A 16194-nucleotide genomic window follows, 5' to 3' on the forward strand; every position below is an offset into this window, starting at 1 on the left:
TATATTAATAATAAGTAGTGCTGTTGATATTATTATTTTTAAATGACACACAAACACACACAGAAACACACACAGGCACCCCACAGTGTTAATAGGAATCAAGAACTTTTACTATAAGAGTAAAGAAAATTAACATAAAGTCAAATGTCTTAAATAAAATCCCTCTAATCTTTTTTTATTATTATTAACCTGTTTCAAACTTTATTCCCAGGCTTCTTCAGCTAAATTAGCTGCAAAGAATGATTTCTGTATAAACAAAAACTGAAAAGAGCTGCAATGTCCAGGGGGGTTGTGCTAAAAAATATTAGAGATCTAGATTTTTCGGATCCATAAACGAAATGTGGAAAAGCAGTCATGATACAAAACAGCGGCTCCCACTAACTTCAAGCTCATCTTCTTTAGGAGTTGCCTTGGCTCCGTTTGCTTCCTTCTTGGAAACCTCTTGAAAATTCTCGCCAAGGCCGGGGCCTTCACCATGATCGCCCCGTCCAGCAGGGGCGCTTGGCGCCCGCAGGCTGCGGGGCAGCCACAGCCTCCTGGCCCGAGCCCGGCTGCCGCCCGCGCTGCTCTGAGGCCGGTGGCATCTCCGTCGCTGCCTTGTCTCCGCGCGGCCTGCCTGGCGAAAGCCGTCGCTGCCAGAGCTGCCTGCCGCGGGGGCTGGTAAAGGGAGCACTGTTCCTTGGTCTGTGAGCATATTTACCTCTTCAGCGCCAGAGAGACTGGTCACCCCTAACTTCTTTAAGGAGAACTGAAGTTCGTTATCACGGCTGTGGCTGTTCTGTGAGCCACCTGCTTCTCCTGTGAGCGGCTCCCTTCCCTTCCCACCAGTGCGCACTTGCGCCTGCAGTTTGGCGAGTTTCTCTTGGTTCATGAGAGTTTTTCATCTCGTCGGAGAGGAAACGGGGTGCGCGGGAGACTAGGGCTGGCGCTCAGGGGGCCTTGGGCAGACCAGCTGAGAATAGGCGCACACACGGGGAAGCAAGATGCACCTAGAGGGTCTAATCTTAGATTTGACTTAGAAATGCAAGTTATAAACTCACAATGTATTTTTCTTTTTCAAATCAAAAGACATATATTTTCCAGCTCCAGGGAAATATGTACTTCCACCAAAAATATCTAGAAACAATGAAAACCAAGTAGGAATAATCACCCCTGGCACATAAACCTCAACGTCCAGTTCTTAGCAGAAAATATGTGAAATAATTCTAGACTATCTCATTGTACCAGAAATCAAGGAGGCTAACCAAAACTACCAAGGAAACATCAAAAGGTACAAAGGGCCAATCTGAGTTTTCATTGGCCAAGGGTGGGACAATGTAACCGTCGAAAAGAACAATGCTTGCAACGAGTTACGCTACATCAAAGAAGTTAAAATGCAAGAGTCTATAATGATAACTGCATTTGTCATATTGGAAATTGCTAGAACACCAAATTAGTATTATTCTAAAAACTGTAAGAATAAAGCATTTATCTGGACTTTCCTGTACAAACTGCCTTTTGGGGACACCACCTCATTGATGACCTAAAGTTCTTATTTTGGGATTAATTGCAGCTAATAAATATAGACAGAATTATTGTGCTAGAATACCATTTTGCAATCCTAATAAAATAATAAACCTGACAATGATGGTCAATAGCTTCCAAATCCAGTGGGTAAAAGATTGATGAGAAATTTCTTACTGGATGGTTCAAGCTGACATCACCTGAGCTCACTGATGAATCTTCACATCCCAAAACGAGAGACTCAGCCTTCCAGTGCTCCTGGTGGACGCAATGGAAAACACAGCACCAACTGATCAATAGTTTTGCAAAAAATCCAATTCTGATCAAGCCTTTAGATCTAATTAACAACTTACATGAAGCAGAAAGGAAAAACATCATCACAGAGTCGGCAACTCCAGAATGTGGAAAATTCTACAGGACAAATGACTCAACAAATATATAACAGGGGGAGAGGGGAGATTTTTGGTTGAGGAAAAACAGGTATAGATATAGTGCACATTGTTTTATTTCCTTTTTTAACTGTAGAAAGAAGCAGGAGGATTTAAGCATTGACTGGATATTAGGTGATATTAAGTAATTATTTTTCATATTCCTAGTGTGATAATGATAAAATGATTATATTTTAAAATACCCATTTATCTTAGATATACATAGTTAAGCATTTATTCATAAAATTGTATAATATCTGGATTTTCTTTCAGATAATTTGGGTGGAACATTAAAGCAGGGATGGAGGAGATGGGGTATGAGTGAAACAAGAAAAAAGCTGTAGCTTAATGCTTAACTTCAGTGTCTCTGATCTAAACATCCACTCATCACAGATATTAGCAAGTGTGTGATTACTTCTATCAGAGAACAAGAATCACATATGGAGTGTGACAATAACTTTAGTTTTTAAATTAAGATTATTTAACATATTTTCTAAATATTGGTCATGTGCCCCTCACGCTAAGCACACTGGATTGGCAAAACCAACAGCCCCTCCAACAACCCCAGGTCTCCTGCTGGGGAGACACCTCAACTGTGGCCTTGATGGCCATGCCTCCCCCAACCCCCACCCCAGGCCTGGTGCTGCAATTTGCATGGGCTGCTCTTGAGACGACAGAAACCCCACTCACCTGACCACTCATCTTGGCTTGTAGAGTCTCCTTTATGTCCAGCCAAGTCTTGACGGCTCAAAGTAATGTTTTCTGCTTGTTTTCTTGACATCTTATGACCTACATTTATCGAATTAAATTGGAGATTTCATGTAAACACCTTTCCTTGCTCCTTCCTGCTGAGCCCCCTTCCCACTCCTGTTAGAATTCTTAGCTCTGTCTTTTGCTGAAAGTCTCCTGCCTCAAGGAATTGGTTGAGACAGTCTCTGCCTTCTCAGCAGAGGGGAAAATGTGGACTTCCTTCTCACCTCTAACAAAAATGTGTCATTGCTCGTAAACCTTAACTAGTCTGAAATCATTGCAGCCAGAGAAAATGAATGGGCTTCTCAAAATTAGAGACACAGCTGCACAAGAAACCTACTGGTGTTTAAAGGCAGTGGGCAATCAGTGGTTAAGACCTGTCAACCAGTGGCTGTCCTGTTCAAAATGAGCTGTGACCCTGCTGCAGGACACAGGATGGTGTCATAGTGCAGGCCTGAGCTTTGAAACCAGACAGATGTTGATTTGGAATCCAAATCAGACTCTTGCTAGATATTTTAATTTGGACAATAACTATTGCTTTCTGGGCCTCGTAATGCCTCACTGGTTTGCTGTGAAACCCCATATGCAAGCCCTCAACACAGAGCTCACGCGTGGGAGCCCTGGTAAGGTTCACTGTGAGCACCAAAGGGCTACTTTGGCAGCAGAAGTTGATTTTTCTGGAACATTGTGTCTATGCTCAAAGCAAATAGTTTACTCATCTCTTCTTGTTCCAGAGGTCTTCATTTATCTTTTTGGGTTTTCAGTCTTGCTCTCCAGCCCTGAAAGCCTTTGACCCCAGCCCCCTTCCAAGTTCAGGGCTCTTGCATTTAGCAGGTCTCATGGCAGCAGCCTCCCAAGTGGTTTATCTTGATAAGGCACCGTGGGAGAGAAAGCTCTGGCAAGGACCAGCAGAGCTGCCACGCTGGAGCAGATTGAGGGAGGCAGTTAGGCGGTTCTGCAGTTCCCTGCCCATCTGAGAATGATGAACGATTTCCTGCCAAGGCTGAGCAAGCTGCTAATTAATGATCTGGTAATGGCACCAACTGTCCACTGCCTGGCTCATTTGTCTTCCTTGCGTGGAAAGATTTAGAGCTGTAAATACAGTCTGGCGCTCTTGTTCATTCCGTGGGTTTTTTCGTTTTCTGTTGGTTTAAGGCCTGATGACCTGGAGAAGGTGCCAGTGGCGAAGGGTGAAGTGTGAGCATGCTTTGCAGGAGTTCCCAGGGAATCCAAGGCAGAAGGACAGGGAGGGGTAACATTTGTGAGTGTCAGTCATGGGCCAGGAATATACAAGGTCTTTAATGTTTCTTATCCCATTAAATGCTCAGGGAGATGAGGTGGGGAAGATCACCCCTCTTTGAAGCTGAAGAAACTGATTTTCAGAGAGGGTGAATAATGTGTTTAAGTCCACGTAGCCAGTAAATGGTTCATCTGAGAGTTCAATATGATCAGATTGACTCCAAAACAATTGTAACCACTGTGCTGCATGCTCCTAAAGAAATGCAGTGTCTGCAGAATCTAGACAGCATATTGTTCAGAGATCCATACATATGTACACTTACAGGCACAGGAACACACACAAAAGTCAGGTTTCATGGAAGAAAGAGGTGGAACCTGAGAAGAGCACAAAGACAACCTTTCAGGTTGCTGGTAACTTCATGAGTATTCCTTCTTATTGGGCTTCATCACTGACATGGGCTACATATAATATATATCAAGGGTATGTCAAAATCTAGCCCTTTCAAAACCTGAACAGATGCTCTCATGGCCAATAATTTTCACCAAAAATAAGTTAAAGGTAAATCCATTCATCGGAATTATTGTGCAGAATGTTATACTAAGTTCTATTAGAAATTAAAAATAAAAAGAAGCACAAAGTTGCAGTTTGCATGACACAATAAGATTAGGAGGCTAAGCTAAGGTGCGTGAAGCAGACTGATCATTTTAGGGACTTGATTGAGGTCATCTGACCTTTGTTCTATTTTGCAAGGGTGTTTCTCTGGTTAAAGAGAGGATGCCCAGAAGGCTAGAATTTCACCCCCGCTCCTGGTGCTGCTTCGCGGACCAGTGGCCCAGGGCCTGACTCCGGCCCCTCCTGTCAGGGCCGCTCCCTGCCCATGGGGAGCTTCTGGAGCAACCCTCTCCTGTCACCTGAGTTGGGGTGGGGCGAAGCCTGTGTCCCTCTCTGCTTCTTAATTCAAGGTACTGACAGTTTTCATTTTTCTAGGCTTTGTTCCATAAATGTTTACAGTTTTTCAACATTAGATAAAATTTTTAAGCATATTCTAAAAAATCAGACTTCAAGCCAACAAATGTTACCACACCTCCTGGGATACTGTTCAAGAACAGACTCCACTTTGAGCCTCGTCCTGAAAACAGCCCGCAACACGAGGTGCTGGGCCAGCTGCAGAATAAACTGATCTCGCTGGCCAAGAGCTGCGCGGAAACTCAGTCAGCAGCCTGCTTAACAGGACAGTCCAAGCTGGGTTCCAACCACTGATTTCAAAAAAGCAGATTTTATGTTTAGAAACCCTCTAAAGGGTATGAAATAAAGGAGGAATAAAATATTGCTGCATCGATCTAAAATAATATTTTGAGGACAAAAGGAAATGCAAAGTTTCGTCCGCTCTGCCGGGCTCTCGGCGGCTTGAAGGCCGCAGCATTTGCGGGCATCGCTGAGAAGCGCCGGCTCTGGCAGCGGGTCGGTGGAGGCGCTCGCGCGTGGGCGTCGTGCGTGTGCTTAGAAGAGGCTCTGCTCGCCGTGGGTGTGGATGCCCTCAGCTCTCCTGAGGATCAGCCTGGCACATGAAGCCACGCTGGAGGATCCACCGCAGTGAGAGCAGCGGGCAAAACCAGACGCAATCACAAGGCCGCAGGGTCGCAACCTGGAACACAGTCTTCTCTGGCCCAGGTTTACAGGGTATTATTAGAAACCTGTGGAAACAGCTGCTAATGTAAGGTACGGCCAAAGATTCAAGCCGATGACTTACTGAACCCAGCACGACCTTCATGCTGAATCTCCCTGCGAACAGACTTAGTGATAAAAATCCTTGTGCCCACTATTTCGCAGGTTAGTAAAGACACGGTGCTCATGAGAACCTGACCTCGTTTACTGGGCAGCACAGGGTGGCACGCGGTTTCCGCAGGATGCCGGCGCACCTGGACTCCGTCTATAACACTCTGTGGGCTTCCTCGATAATCAACACTAGAAAAGGTGATTTTTTTGCCCTGCTGGTGTGGCTCAGTTGGTTGAGCGTTGTCCCATGAACCGAAAGGTCACCAGTTCGCTTCCCTGTCAGGGCACAAGCCCAGGCTATGGCCTCGATCCCCCTGTAGGGGGATGCGGGAGGCAGCTGATCAATGCTTCTCTCTCATTAATGTTTCTCTCTTATCTAAATTTCCCCCCACCACTCTCTCTCTCCATGTCCCTTCCACTCTCTCTAAAACTCAATTTTATTTTATTTTTAATATATCTTTATTGATTTCAGAGAGAGGAAGGGAGAGAGATAGAGAAACATCAGTGATGAGAGAGTTATTGATCAGCTGCCTCTTGCACGCCTCCAATTGGGGATGGAGCCCGCAACCCGGGCATGTGCCCTGACCGGGAATCGAACCCCGATCGCCTGGATCCTAGGCCGATGCTCAATTACTGAGCCATGCCTGGCCGGGCATCTAAAACTCAATTTTTTTAAAATATTTTTTAAATAAAATTTTTTAAAAATTTGAAGTTTATTTTTTGTCACCACCTTCCAAAAAAGCCCATACCATTAAAAAGGAAGTTAAATTCCCTTGACCTTAAAAGAAAGTTAAGCCCAGAATCTACCCTACCTTCTTCTTATGAGGTATACAATTAGTATAAACCCACATTGTAATAGTGTATTGCTTTGTTGAGCAGTGGGGGGAACGTAAGAAATCAATTATAAGACTACAAGTGCAGGGAGCAATAATGTTAAAGTAGTAATACACAAAATTAACAACTGCAATTATTTTCTTGAGAAGACTCAGTTCATGCCCCCTCCCTCCCACCATGGTGAGGCGGTGGGCAGACTGGTGGCCAACATGTGCCAGGTCCGAGATTGTGTCTCCTTTGAGAATTCCCCCAGCACTCCGTACCTAATCAGGAAAATAGAAGAGCTCAGCAAGCCTGCAGCTGGCAACATGGAAGCAAAGGTAGTGTGCTTTTATAGACAACGAAATATTTCCAACCTGCTTATAGTGCTTGCAAGCAAGCATGCTGAAGAAATTGAGGAAGAAACTGAAACACCTGAGGCCAGCTTGACTGATAAACAGAAGCACCGGTTGAAACAGGGAACTCTCTGTCACAGCAGTATGAATCCCTGCCTGCAACGCACATCAGGGGAAATGCAGTGCTGCCCTTCTCAATGAGACGGTCAGTATCGTTACCTCTTGATAAAGAGGATACTTTTTCTACTTGTTGGTCTATAACCTCTCAGCTGACAAAGGTGAAACCAGAGCGGGACCTAGTATCAAGCAGATATTCCAGAAATGCTGTTAGATGTTAAAGCTTGGGATCCAAATAGCCCTCCTACAGATGGACAGATGGACAGTTTTTAGTGGTAGCATGTGCTGTTGGGACATTGGCTGGAGCCCCTGACGGCAGCAGCAATTCTGTAAGGCGGCCCAGTTTGCACATGTGCGCAGCTGCTGCTTCTCTCACCCTGCTTCAGGCTGTGGGTACACTGCATGGACACAGCTATGACCTGAGCAGGGCAATTAGTATCTCAGTGACACTTGGAGGACCTGTTTTACTCAAAGATGAAGTGGAAGAATGGGCAGCCTCTGAAGCTACTTTATTTGAAGAGGTACTGGGAAAATATGGCAAAGACTTCAACTATATACAGAAAGACTTTCTCCCTTGGAAATCACTGGCCAGCGTCATTGAATATTATTACATGTGGAAAACTCCTGACAGCTACGTGTGGCATAAACATCTGGAAGCAGCAGAAGCTGAGAGTAAACTGAAACAAGTGTGTATCCCGACTTATAGCAAACCAGATTCCCACCAAGAATCCATCAGCAATGGCCAACCTGGTGACGTGAAGGGAGCTGAGGGGACCACATTCCCGCCACTGATCCCCCCTAGTGTCAGCCTGTGGGAGCCATTATGCTGCACAGTCTCACCGGTGGTATTCTTGGAGCCACCTAATATGCAGTGTGGATTATGTGCAACCCGCTGGCTCTACTGGGAAAAAACCATGGAGGCCTGAAATGCCCAACCAGTGAGAAGGAGAGTTATCTCCTGCCCACCTACAGAGGACCCCGTGTTAGACGCCACATCTCACAAGGCCATGCCGGGGATGCCGGTCCAAAACCCTGGGAGCCCAAAGTCTGCAGAGAAGGCCCACCAAGCTTTCTTCCTTCACGCTACATATTTCACAAAATTTGCTCATCGGGTCTGCAAAACTACCCTCCGGCTGCGGCAGGCAAGGAGAAGGCCATTCGACCCTGTTAATTACGCTGCCGTGAGGGCAGAATGTAAGTTGCTGTTAAATTCTTCGCCTTCCGTGTTGTGCTTGACCAGTTTCTCCCTTTCCCTCCCTCTCTGTTTTGTTTTTGTTTGCAATAAACATAGTTCTTGTGTAAAAAAAAAAGACAACTCATGAAAGAAAAACTTTAACTGCTCTTACAAAAACACATCTGTATGAAGTAGAAATCAGTTTCAATCACATTAGTAGAGAACACATTCTAGAAAGTAGCGGTAACTAGATGCACAATTCTGGCAGCAATTTAACAGAACAGTCCCAGGTGTTGAGGCTGAAGCCAACACCTAATGAGGACAAAAGCTTTGTGCGGAGTCTTGGGTGACAGCTGTAGAAATATTACACTGTGCCTGAACCAAGTTAAATTGTTTGCACGAGTGTTGTAAAGTTCTGCAGTAAAGGGGATTTTTCTACATGCGCTTCAGTTTCTCAGGAGGAGCGGGATAGCATACCTACGCACAGAAGAGGGAACTCATGCAAGATACCTAACTCCGTGAGGCACGATTCAGGAGGATCACTATCATCCCCGCTAGGCCTTCTGCAGCTACAAGGCGGTGGTGATGCCAAGTATGGACCCCGGTATCCATATCTATTAGCAGCCACCGCTTCTTTTTGCATTTTTTCCTTCATTTTTCTTAATCAACTCTGCTTCTTAGCAAACTGGTAAAAACAAAATTTTAATCACTGAACACAACACTCTGGCAATCAAGACATTTAAAGCCTTCGATGTTCTGGGGCAAAAAAAGCACCACGGGACATCTGGAACTCTGGCTTACACACAGGGCGGGCACAGGTTTTCCTGGCGCAAGGACTCCCACAGCTCTCCTGATCAGATCCTTCCAAGAGTTCTCACTGAAGTTTGTTTCAAAGCTACCATAAGAACATTCTGGTTCTGGAGTGATGAGGATGGTCCCATAAGTTCCCTCTGATTCCATTCCATTCATTAAATACAATGGCATCAATGACATCAATCAGGTCTCGAACTCTACCCTCATGAATGACGTTTTTGCAGTCCCACCTTAATTCCTGTAGAATTGGTCCATAACTTGTGGGTGAGGCCCACTCACCAGTATTTCCAGCGTTTGCTCTAACTGACTGATCGCCTGACTCTCTCGGAATCCAGACTACTCCAGTCCAACAGTCAGAATTCATCTGCCTCATACAACATGCTGCTCCATTTGGGAAAATTGCATTAAGAAACTATTTCTTCCTGGAAATTCCAGTGTGAGTTCCCTTGGTGAGAAAGCTTCACGAAATTCTTAGGAAAATAAAAAGAAGCTTTGAATCAAATCAAACCCACCATAATCCTTAACAAGGTTCAACAGGGGAACCAGTAGACGTCTTCAAAATGACACGTCCCTTGGAGACAAACATGCTGCCCTCGTTAGGGACACAGCTTCTTGCTTGTTAGCTTTTGTTACACTTATGATTGAACACTAAACAGCCTTCAAAAGTATGTCCCACTGGGATCTTGGGATGGAGTGAAGATCCCCAGGCCCTTGGTTTGCAGCAGGTTACTACCGGGAGAACCAATCCTCCAGCAGCTGCTTTGTCCCTTTGAAAAAAATGTACAGCTTCCATCACTGTGGGACCAGCAAACCAACAACCACAGAAAATTAACTAAATGTCTTCTGTTGCTATCACTGCCACCAATTATGCCAGCTGTGTTAAATTCAGGCTCCTTTTTTTGCTATAATTTTAACTTTTTTAATAAAAGAATTAATAAAAATTTCCCAACTTCCTTTTTGAGGGGGGAAGAGGGATGAAAGTTGAATGTGAGTCTGCATCCTTCTGGGCCCCCACTCTTGGCCCCTGCTGGGGCGTCAAGCCTGCTGGCCCTGAGACTCCCGACTCCAAGTAGAACTCCTGTCCTCTGCCCCAACAGGATAAACCCGCACAGGAAAAAGGGTGCATGAGGCCCAGAAGAGGCTGAGGCGGTAGAGATGCCTTTCCCTGTCCAGCTTTGTGCTGGGCATCTCAGAGCAGAGAAAAGTGGGGGTGCGATGTGCTCCCCCTGAGGACTGAGAGGAGGCAAGGGGAGCTTGTGTCTTTCAGGAATTTATTGCAGCCTCTTTTGGTTTGCCATAAATTAGCCTAACCAATTTCACCAATTTTTTTGTTTAAAGTACATTCTTCCGTGAGAAACACTAACCTGGCACTTAAAAGTTTGCTCTTTGGTTCCTCTGCAAAGTGTTCACCCCCATGCACAACCTTATTCTTTCTAATATTCCCATCATATCATCAGTTAATCACAAAAGAATACAAAGAGATGGTGGACCATTATCTCCACCATGCTGGGCTGTCCCGATGGCTCCACAGTGACAGCTCCGGCTCCCTTTGTGTTCTCTCTGAGTTTCTGTAATGCCACTACTTCCTGATTTATTGTTTTTAAATCAGGTAATTCTGGGTTTTCAAAAACAACTCAGCTGGATGTGAAAAAAGTCTTGGATAACCATTTTGTAGCAATATCACTGCCAAGTCAGTGGGCAATGATGCTCACCAGAGCTCTTATCTTATCTGCCCCAAAATAATTCTTATCTGTCCCAAATTAAGGGAAGTTTTTATTTCAAGTTAGAGCAATTCAGAGAAAAAGCAATGCCCTGACCTTTGGCAAAGAAAATTAGCAGTTGGGCCTTTGCCATTTTTCCCGTTAGCCAAGGTTCTCTCCACTCTGAATTTTACAGGGGCCACAGACCACTCAGAGATGCCAAACCAATCTCCACTTATCGATGGGACAGAGAAAGTGCCAGCCACATAATGGAGAAAATCAGAATCAGGCAAACATGAAGCTCCTCTAGGTCCATGTGCTGTGTGTCAAACACTGGGTGCCGTCAGAAATGGGTAACAATGACTTCTTTCTGAGAGCTACCAGTCCAGGGAGAAAGCAGGCACAAGATACGAGACCCGCTGGGATGTGCTCAAAAAATTAGGGGCATCTACAGGGGATGATAGATGAGATCTGGAAAAAAACTTGGAGGAGGTTGGACTAGAGCTGAGCCACTCAGCACTGAGATGGTGGATTTGATGAAAACATTTGCACAGAAGTAAAATAAGCAGGATATGTTCCAAAAATAACCCAATATACTAGAAGTGTGAGGTGTAGAAATATCCAAATATCCACGGGCCGGGAAGAAATGTTTTCCAACCAGTGTCCCTGACGATCACCCTGTCCCAATCTGGGGAACCTGGAAAGAACACCAAAATTATCAGCAGCTGTGGTCCTTCTAGGCTACTCTTACTGCACTGTTGATCCCAAAGTACCTGCTAGCCTCATCCAACCATTCAAAAAGCAGCTTTCAGGCCCATGTAGTGGCTCAATGCAGGTATTGCGTGATAGAGTGCTGCTTCCTGAAATCCAAGCAAGTTATCAGAGAAGCCGGTACTAAGTCATGAATCACAAAGGGAAGGTGCAGTGATCCAGACAGAGCTGCCTAAATGAAGGTACCGCTAGAGGCTGTAAGGTTTACTTTTTATTGAATTTATTGGGTGACATTGGTTAATAAAATTATATGGGTTTCAGGTGTACAATTCTATAATACACCATCTGTATATTGCATTGTGTTCACCACCCCAAGTCAAGTCTCCTGCCATCACCATCTATCCCCCCTTACCCTTTTCTACCTCCCCCAGCCCCTTTCCCTCTGGAAATCACCATAGTGTTGTCTGTCTATGGATTTTCTTTTTCTTTGCTTAATCCCTTCGCCTTTTTCACCTAACTCCCTCCCCTCTCACTGTATCTATGTCAGTTTCTATTTTGTTTGTTAGGTTATTTTGCTCATTAGATTCCACATATAAGTGAAATCATGTGGTACTTGTCTCTCTCTGGCTTATAGAAGGTTCTCCACAGCTGTTTCAGAAAGGCTGCAGGTTTGCTCTGGGGCTCTTGCACCTGAGCTGCTCTCCTAAGAATTTTCCACTTGTAAGGCAAGCAAGATGCAAGATAACTATAATTCTTTAATTTCTTTATTTTTAATTTGTTTTACTTTTCAATTTCAATTAACATGCAATATTGTATTACTTTCAGCTGTACAGCATAGCGGTTAGACATTTCTAAAACTTACAAAGTAATTCCTCCAATAAGTCTAGTACCCACCTGACACCATGTATAGTTATTACATTATTGACTATATTCCCTATGCTGTATTTTACATCCCAGTAACTATTTTATGACTTCCAATTTGTACTTCTTAATCCCTTCACCTTTTTCACCCAGCCCCCTCAAGCCCCCTCCCATCTGGCAACCATCAGTTTGTTCTCTGTATCTATGAGTCTATTTCTATCTTGCTTGTTTATTTTGTTTTTTAGATTCCATAAATAAGTGAAATCATATGGTATTTATCTTTCTCAGTCTGACTTATTTCACTTAGCAAAATACCCTTCAGGTCCATCCATGTTGTCACAAATATTAAGATTTCATTCTTTTTTATGTCTGAGTAATATTCCAATAAATATATGTACCACTTCTTTATCCATTTGCCTTTTGATTAGAGCAGTTAACTTATTTACATTTAAAGTAATTATTTCTAGCCCAGCCAGTGTGTCTCAGTTGGTTGAGCATCAGCCCATGCACCAGGAGATCTCCGGTTTGATTTCCTATCAGGGCACATGCCCCGTTGCAGACTCGATCCCCAGTAGAAGGCGTGCAGGAGGCAGCTGATCAGTGTTTCTCATCAATGTCTCTATTTCTCTCTCCCTCTCTCTTCCTCTCTCTGAAATCAATAAAACATATTAAAAATATATAAAGTAATTATTTATAGGTATGTAGTTATTGCCATTTTATTGTTTTCTGATTTTTTTTAAATATATCTTTATTGATTTCAGAGAGAGGAAGAGAGAGGGAGAGAGAGATAGAAACATCAATGATGAGAGGGTCGTCACTGATCAGCTGCCTCCTGCATGCCCCCGACTGGAGGTCAAGCCCACAACCCGGACACGTGCCCTAGCCAGAAATCGAACTGTGATCTCCTGGATCCTAGGTCGCCCCTCAACCACTGAGCCATGGCTGGCCGGGCCTGATTTTTTTTTTTTTTAGTTCTTCACTATTCCTTTCTTATTCTCTTGCTTTCTTCTCTTACATGTTGTTGACTTGCTGTGGTGTTGTGTTCGGATTCCTTTCTCTTCTTGTGTATCTCTTGTAGAATTTTGGTTTGTGGTTACCATGTGCTTCATATATACCAAGTTATGTTTATAACAGTCTATTTTAAGTTGATAATCACTTAAGTTTGAACACATTCTATAATGAGTACCTTTTTACTCACCCCTCCATATTTACGTTTTTGTCATCATTTTTATGTCTTGTGCATGTGTGTTTGTGTTTATCACTTAATTTCCTGTTGTAATTACACGTGATCATCTTACTGAGCTTTCCAAACTTTATACTAGCGTTAGTGTTCATTGATTCACAGCTTTTATTATGTTTGCTTTTGTCAATGAGAATGTTTTTTTTTTCTATAATATCTTATTCATATTTTGTATTTCTTTTTCTTCTTCTTAAATAAGTTCCTTTAACACTTCTTATAGTACTGGTTTGGTTTTGATGAGCTCTTTCAGCTTTTTCATGACTGGGAAGCTCTTTATCTCTCCCTTGATTCTAAATGATAGCCTTGCTGCATAGAGTAATCTCAGTTATAGGTTCTTGCTTTTCATCACTTTGAATATTTCATGCCACTCCCTTCTGGCCTGCAAAGTTTCTGTTGAGAAATCAGCTGACAGTCTTATGGGAGCTCCCTTATAAATAACTGCTTTTCTTTTGCTGCTTTTAAGATTTTCTCTTTGTCTTTAACCTTTGGCATTTTAATTATGATGTCTCTTGGTGTGGGCCTCTTCGTGTTCGTTTTGTTTGGGACTCACAGCACTTCTTGGACTTATATATCTGTTTCCTTTACCAAGTTAGGGAAGTTTTCAATCATTCTTTTCAAATATGTTTTCAATATCTTGCTCTTCCTCTTCTCCTTCTGGTACCTCTATGATGTGAATGTTGTTATATTTGATGTTGTTGTCCTAGGGGTCCCTTAAACTATCCTCATTTTTTTATTTTTTTATTTTTACTGTTCTGATTAGGTGTTTTCTGCTACCTTGCCTGCCAAATCACTTAGTCCTCTTCTTTGTCTAATCTGCTGTTGACTCTATCTAATGTATTCTTCATTTCAATTATTGCATTCTTCACTTTTGACTGGTGCTTTTTTACCTGTTTTCTATCTCCTTTTTAATGTTTGCTATCTATGCTTTCTTGAAGCTCTCATTGAGATAATCTATTCTTTCCCTTAGTTCATTGAGTATCCTTATAATGAGCATTTCAAAATCTGCATCTGTTAGATTTCTTGGCTTTATTTTGTTTAGTTCTTTTGCTGGAGTTTTGCCCTGTTCTGTTCTTTCATTTAGGACATGTTTGTTTCCTCATTTTGGATGACTCCTTGTGTTTGTTCTTGCTTATTAGATAGATCTGCTACATCTCCCAGTCTTGACAGTGGCCTTATGTATTAGGTGTCCCTGGGACCCAGTGGTGCAGCCTGCCCGTTCACCTGAGCTGGGTGATCCAGGGGTGTCCCTTGTGTGGTTTGTGTGTGCCCTCCTGTTGTAGTTGAGCCTTGATTGCTGTTGGCACATCAGTGGGTGGAGCTGAACTTCATGCTGATTGGCTATGAGGACCAGCTATGACTTTAGCAGACAAGCTGTTCTGTGAGGGCTGACATCACAGAGCAGGATTTGCTTTAGCAAGGCTAGCGTGCTTGCCAAGTAAACCCTTTGGGTGTGTCATTTATGGCACTAAATGAATGGTGTTCTGGTGTGGTCTGAAATTGGCCACCTGATGTGTTGGTTCTACAGTCTCTTGAGAGGGGCTCCAGTGCAGGCCAAGGTCAGCCTCTGCCTGTGTGTGGCCTAGGGCCAGCTGGTAGGAGCTACAAAGTGACCTTTTACTAGTAGTTTTCTGTGGTGGTCTTGGAGGCATCTGAGAGTGGTTATGCTGTGAACTGAGGCTCGCTGCCACTAGTGCTGGGCTTGAGGCCACTTAGTAAAAGGTATGGGGCTTGCTAAAGCCAGCCACTTTTTGTTTGGGGTTTGTGGACCTTTGAAAGGTTTATAAATGTCCACAGCACAGGCCCAGACTGGCCCCTTGTTTGGGTTAGCCTCCAAAGAGGTTCCAGCCAGGTGCATGAATTGGGAGGGGCGGGGTTCAGAAAATCACCAGGGTGGGGCAAGGGCAGTGTGACCCAAGTTAATGGAAACTCAGACTTAGTGCCCACCTTTGCCTGCAGGCTGTATGAGTGGAGGGCTCAACAAAAGCACAGTGAGGCCTGCAGGCATCCCCTGGAGAAAGCTGACCCGCCAGCCCTTACCCTGAAGCCAGACAATTCAGTTTCTCCCCATATGTCCCTGGTGACTTTTGAGCTGCTGTCCTTTTGTTGGAGCTTAGGGTAGGTGTTTGTGAGCAAGTCTGTGCATGGGCCCTTTAAGAGGATGCCTGGCATTCAAGCAGCCCTCTGACTGAGTCCCTGCTGGTTTTCACTATGAGTTTTTATGGGGAATCCTATCCCCGGCACTGGTGTTCCAGGCTGGGGAGCCCAGTGTGGGGATGGGACCCCTCATTCTTCAGTGGGGACTTCTGTAGCAGAGATATCCCTCCTGATTCTGAACCACCACATGTGGGTGTGTGAAAAGGCTATTTCACATCTTTTCCCCTCCTTCCAGACTTAGTGTAGCTTTTTCTTTATATCCTTAGTTATAGGAGTTCTGTTAGGCTAGTGTTCAGGTGGTTCTCAAGGGTGGTTGTTCTAAAATTTAGTTATAATATTGATGTAATATTATACACCAACATGGGAGGAGGTGAGCAGAGCATTTACCTACTCCACTATCTTGACCAGAAGCTCTGTAATTCTTCTTTTTAAAGTAATTTATGAAAAAACAGAATCGGTGAAACAGGAATTCATGTGTACATGTTATTTGATAAGATATTTGCCAAGTAATGATTTTAATTTTATGTCTCAAAGTATTGTCTTATTTTCAAATAGCAA

General features: G+C 43.8%; 1 protein-coding gene and 2 pseudogenes across 1 annotated transcript; 1 reads left to right on the top strand and 2 right to left on the bottom strand.

The window, feature by feature from the left end:
- Window positions 1–352: 352 nt before the first annotated feature.
- LOC148091498 (transcription factor BTF3-like) lies at window positions 353–871 on the bottom strand. The gene has a single exon (XM_087824235.1). The coding sequence runs from the start codon at window positions 869–871 to the stop codon at window positions 353–355; it is 519 nt and encodes a 172-aa protein (XP_087680361.1).
- A 5863-nt stretch (window positions 872–6734) lies between these two features.
- On the top strand, window positions 6735–8536 carry LOC107532551 (metastasis-associated protein MTA3 pseudogene; annotated as a pseudogene).
- Window positions 8537–8817: 281 nt separating this feature from the next.
- On the bottom strand, window positions 8818–12230 carry LOC107532550 (S-adenosylmethionine decarboxylase proenzyme pseudogene; annotated as a pseudogene).
- Between the last annotated feature and the right edge of the window lie 3964 nt (window positions 12231–16194).

This window comes from Miniopterus natalensis, chromosome 14, assembly GCF_054644295.1.
Source record: "Miniopterus natalensis isolate mMinNat1 chromosome 14, mMinNat1.hap1, whole genome shotgun sequence".
NCBI classification, from domain to species: domain Eukaryota; kingdom Metazoa; phylum Chordata; class Mammalia; order Chiroptera; family Miniopteridae; genus Miniopterus; species Miniopterus natalensis.

What these genes read in the sequence shown, in the direction of transcription:
- LOC148091498 (XM_087824235.1), bottom strand. Translation starts at nt 871, where the DNA reads ATGAACCAAGAGAAACTCGCCAAACTGCAGGCGCAAGTGCGCACTGGT.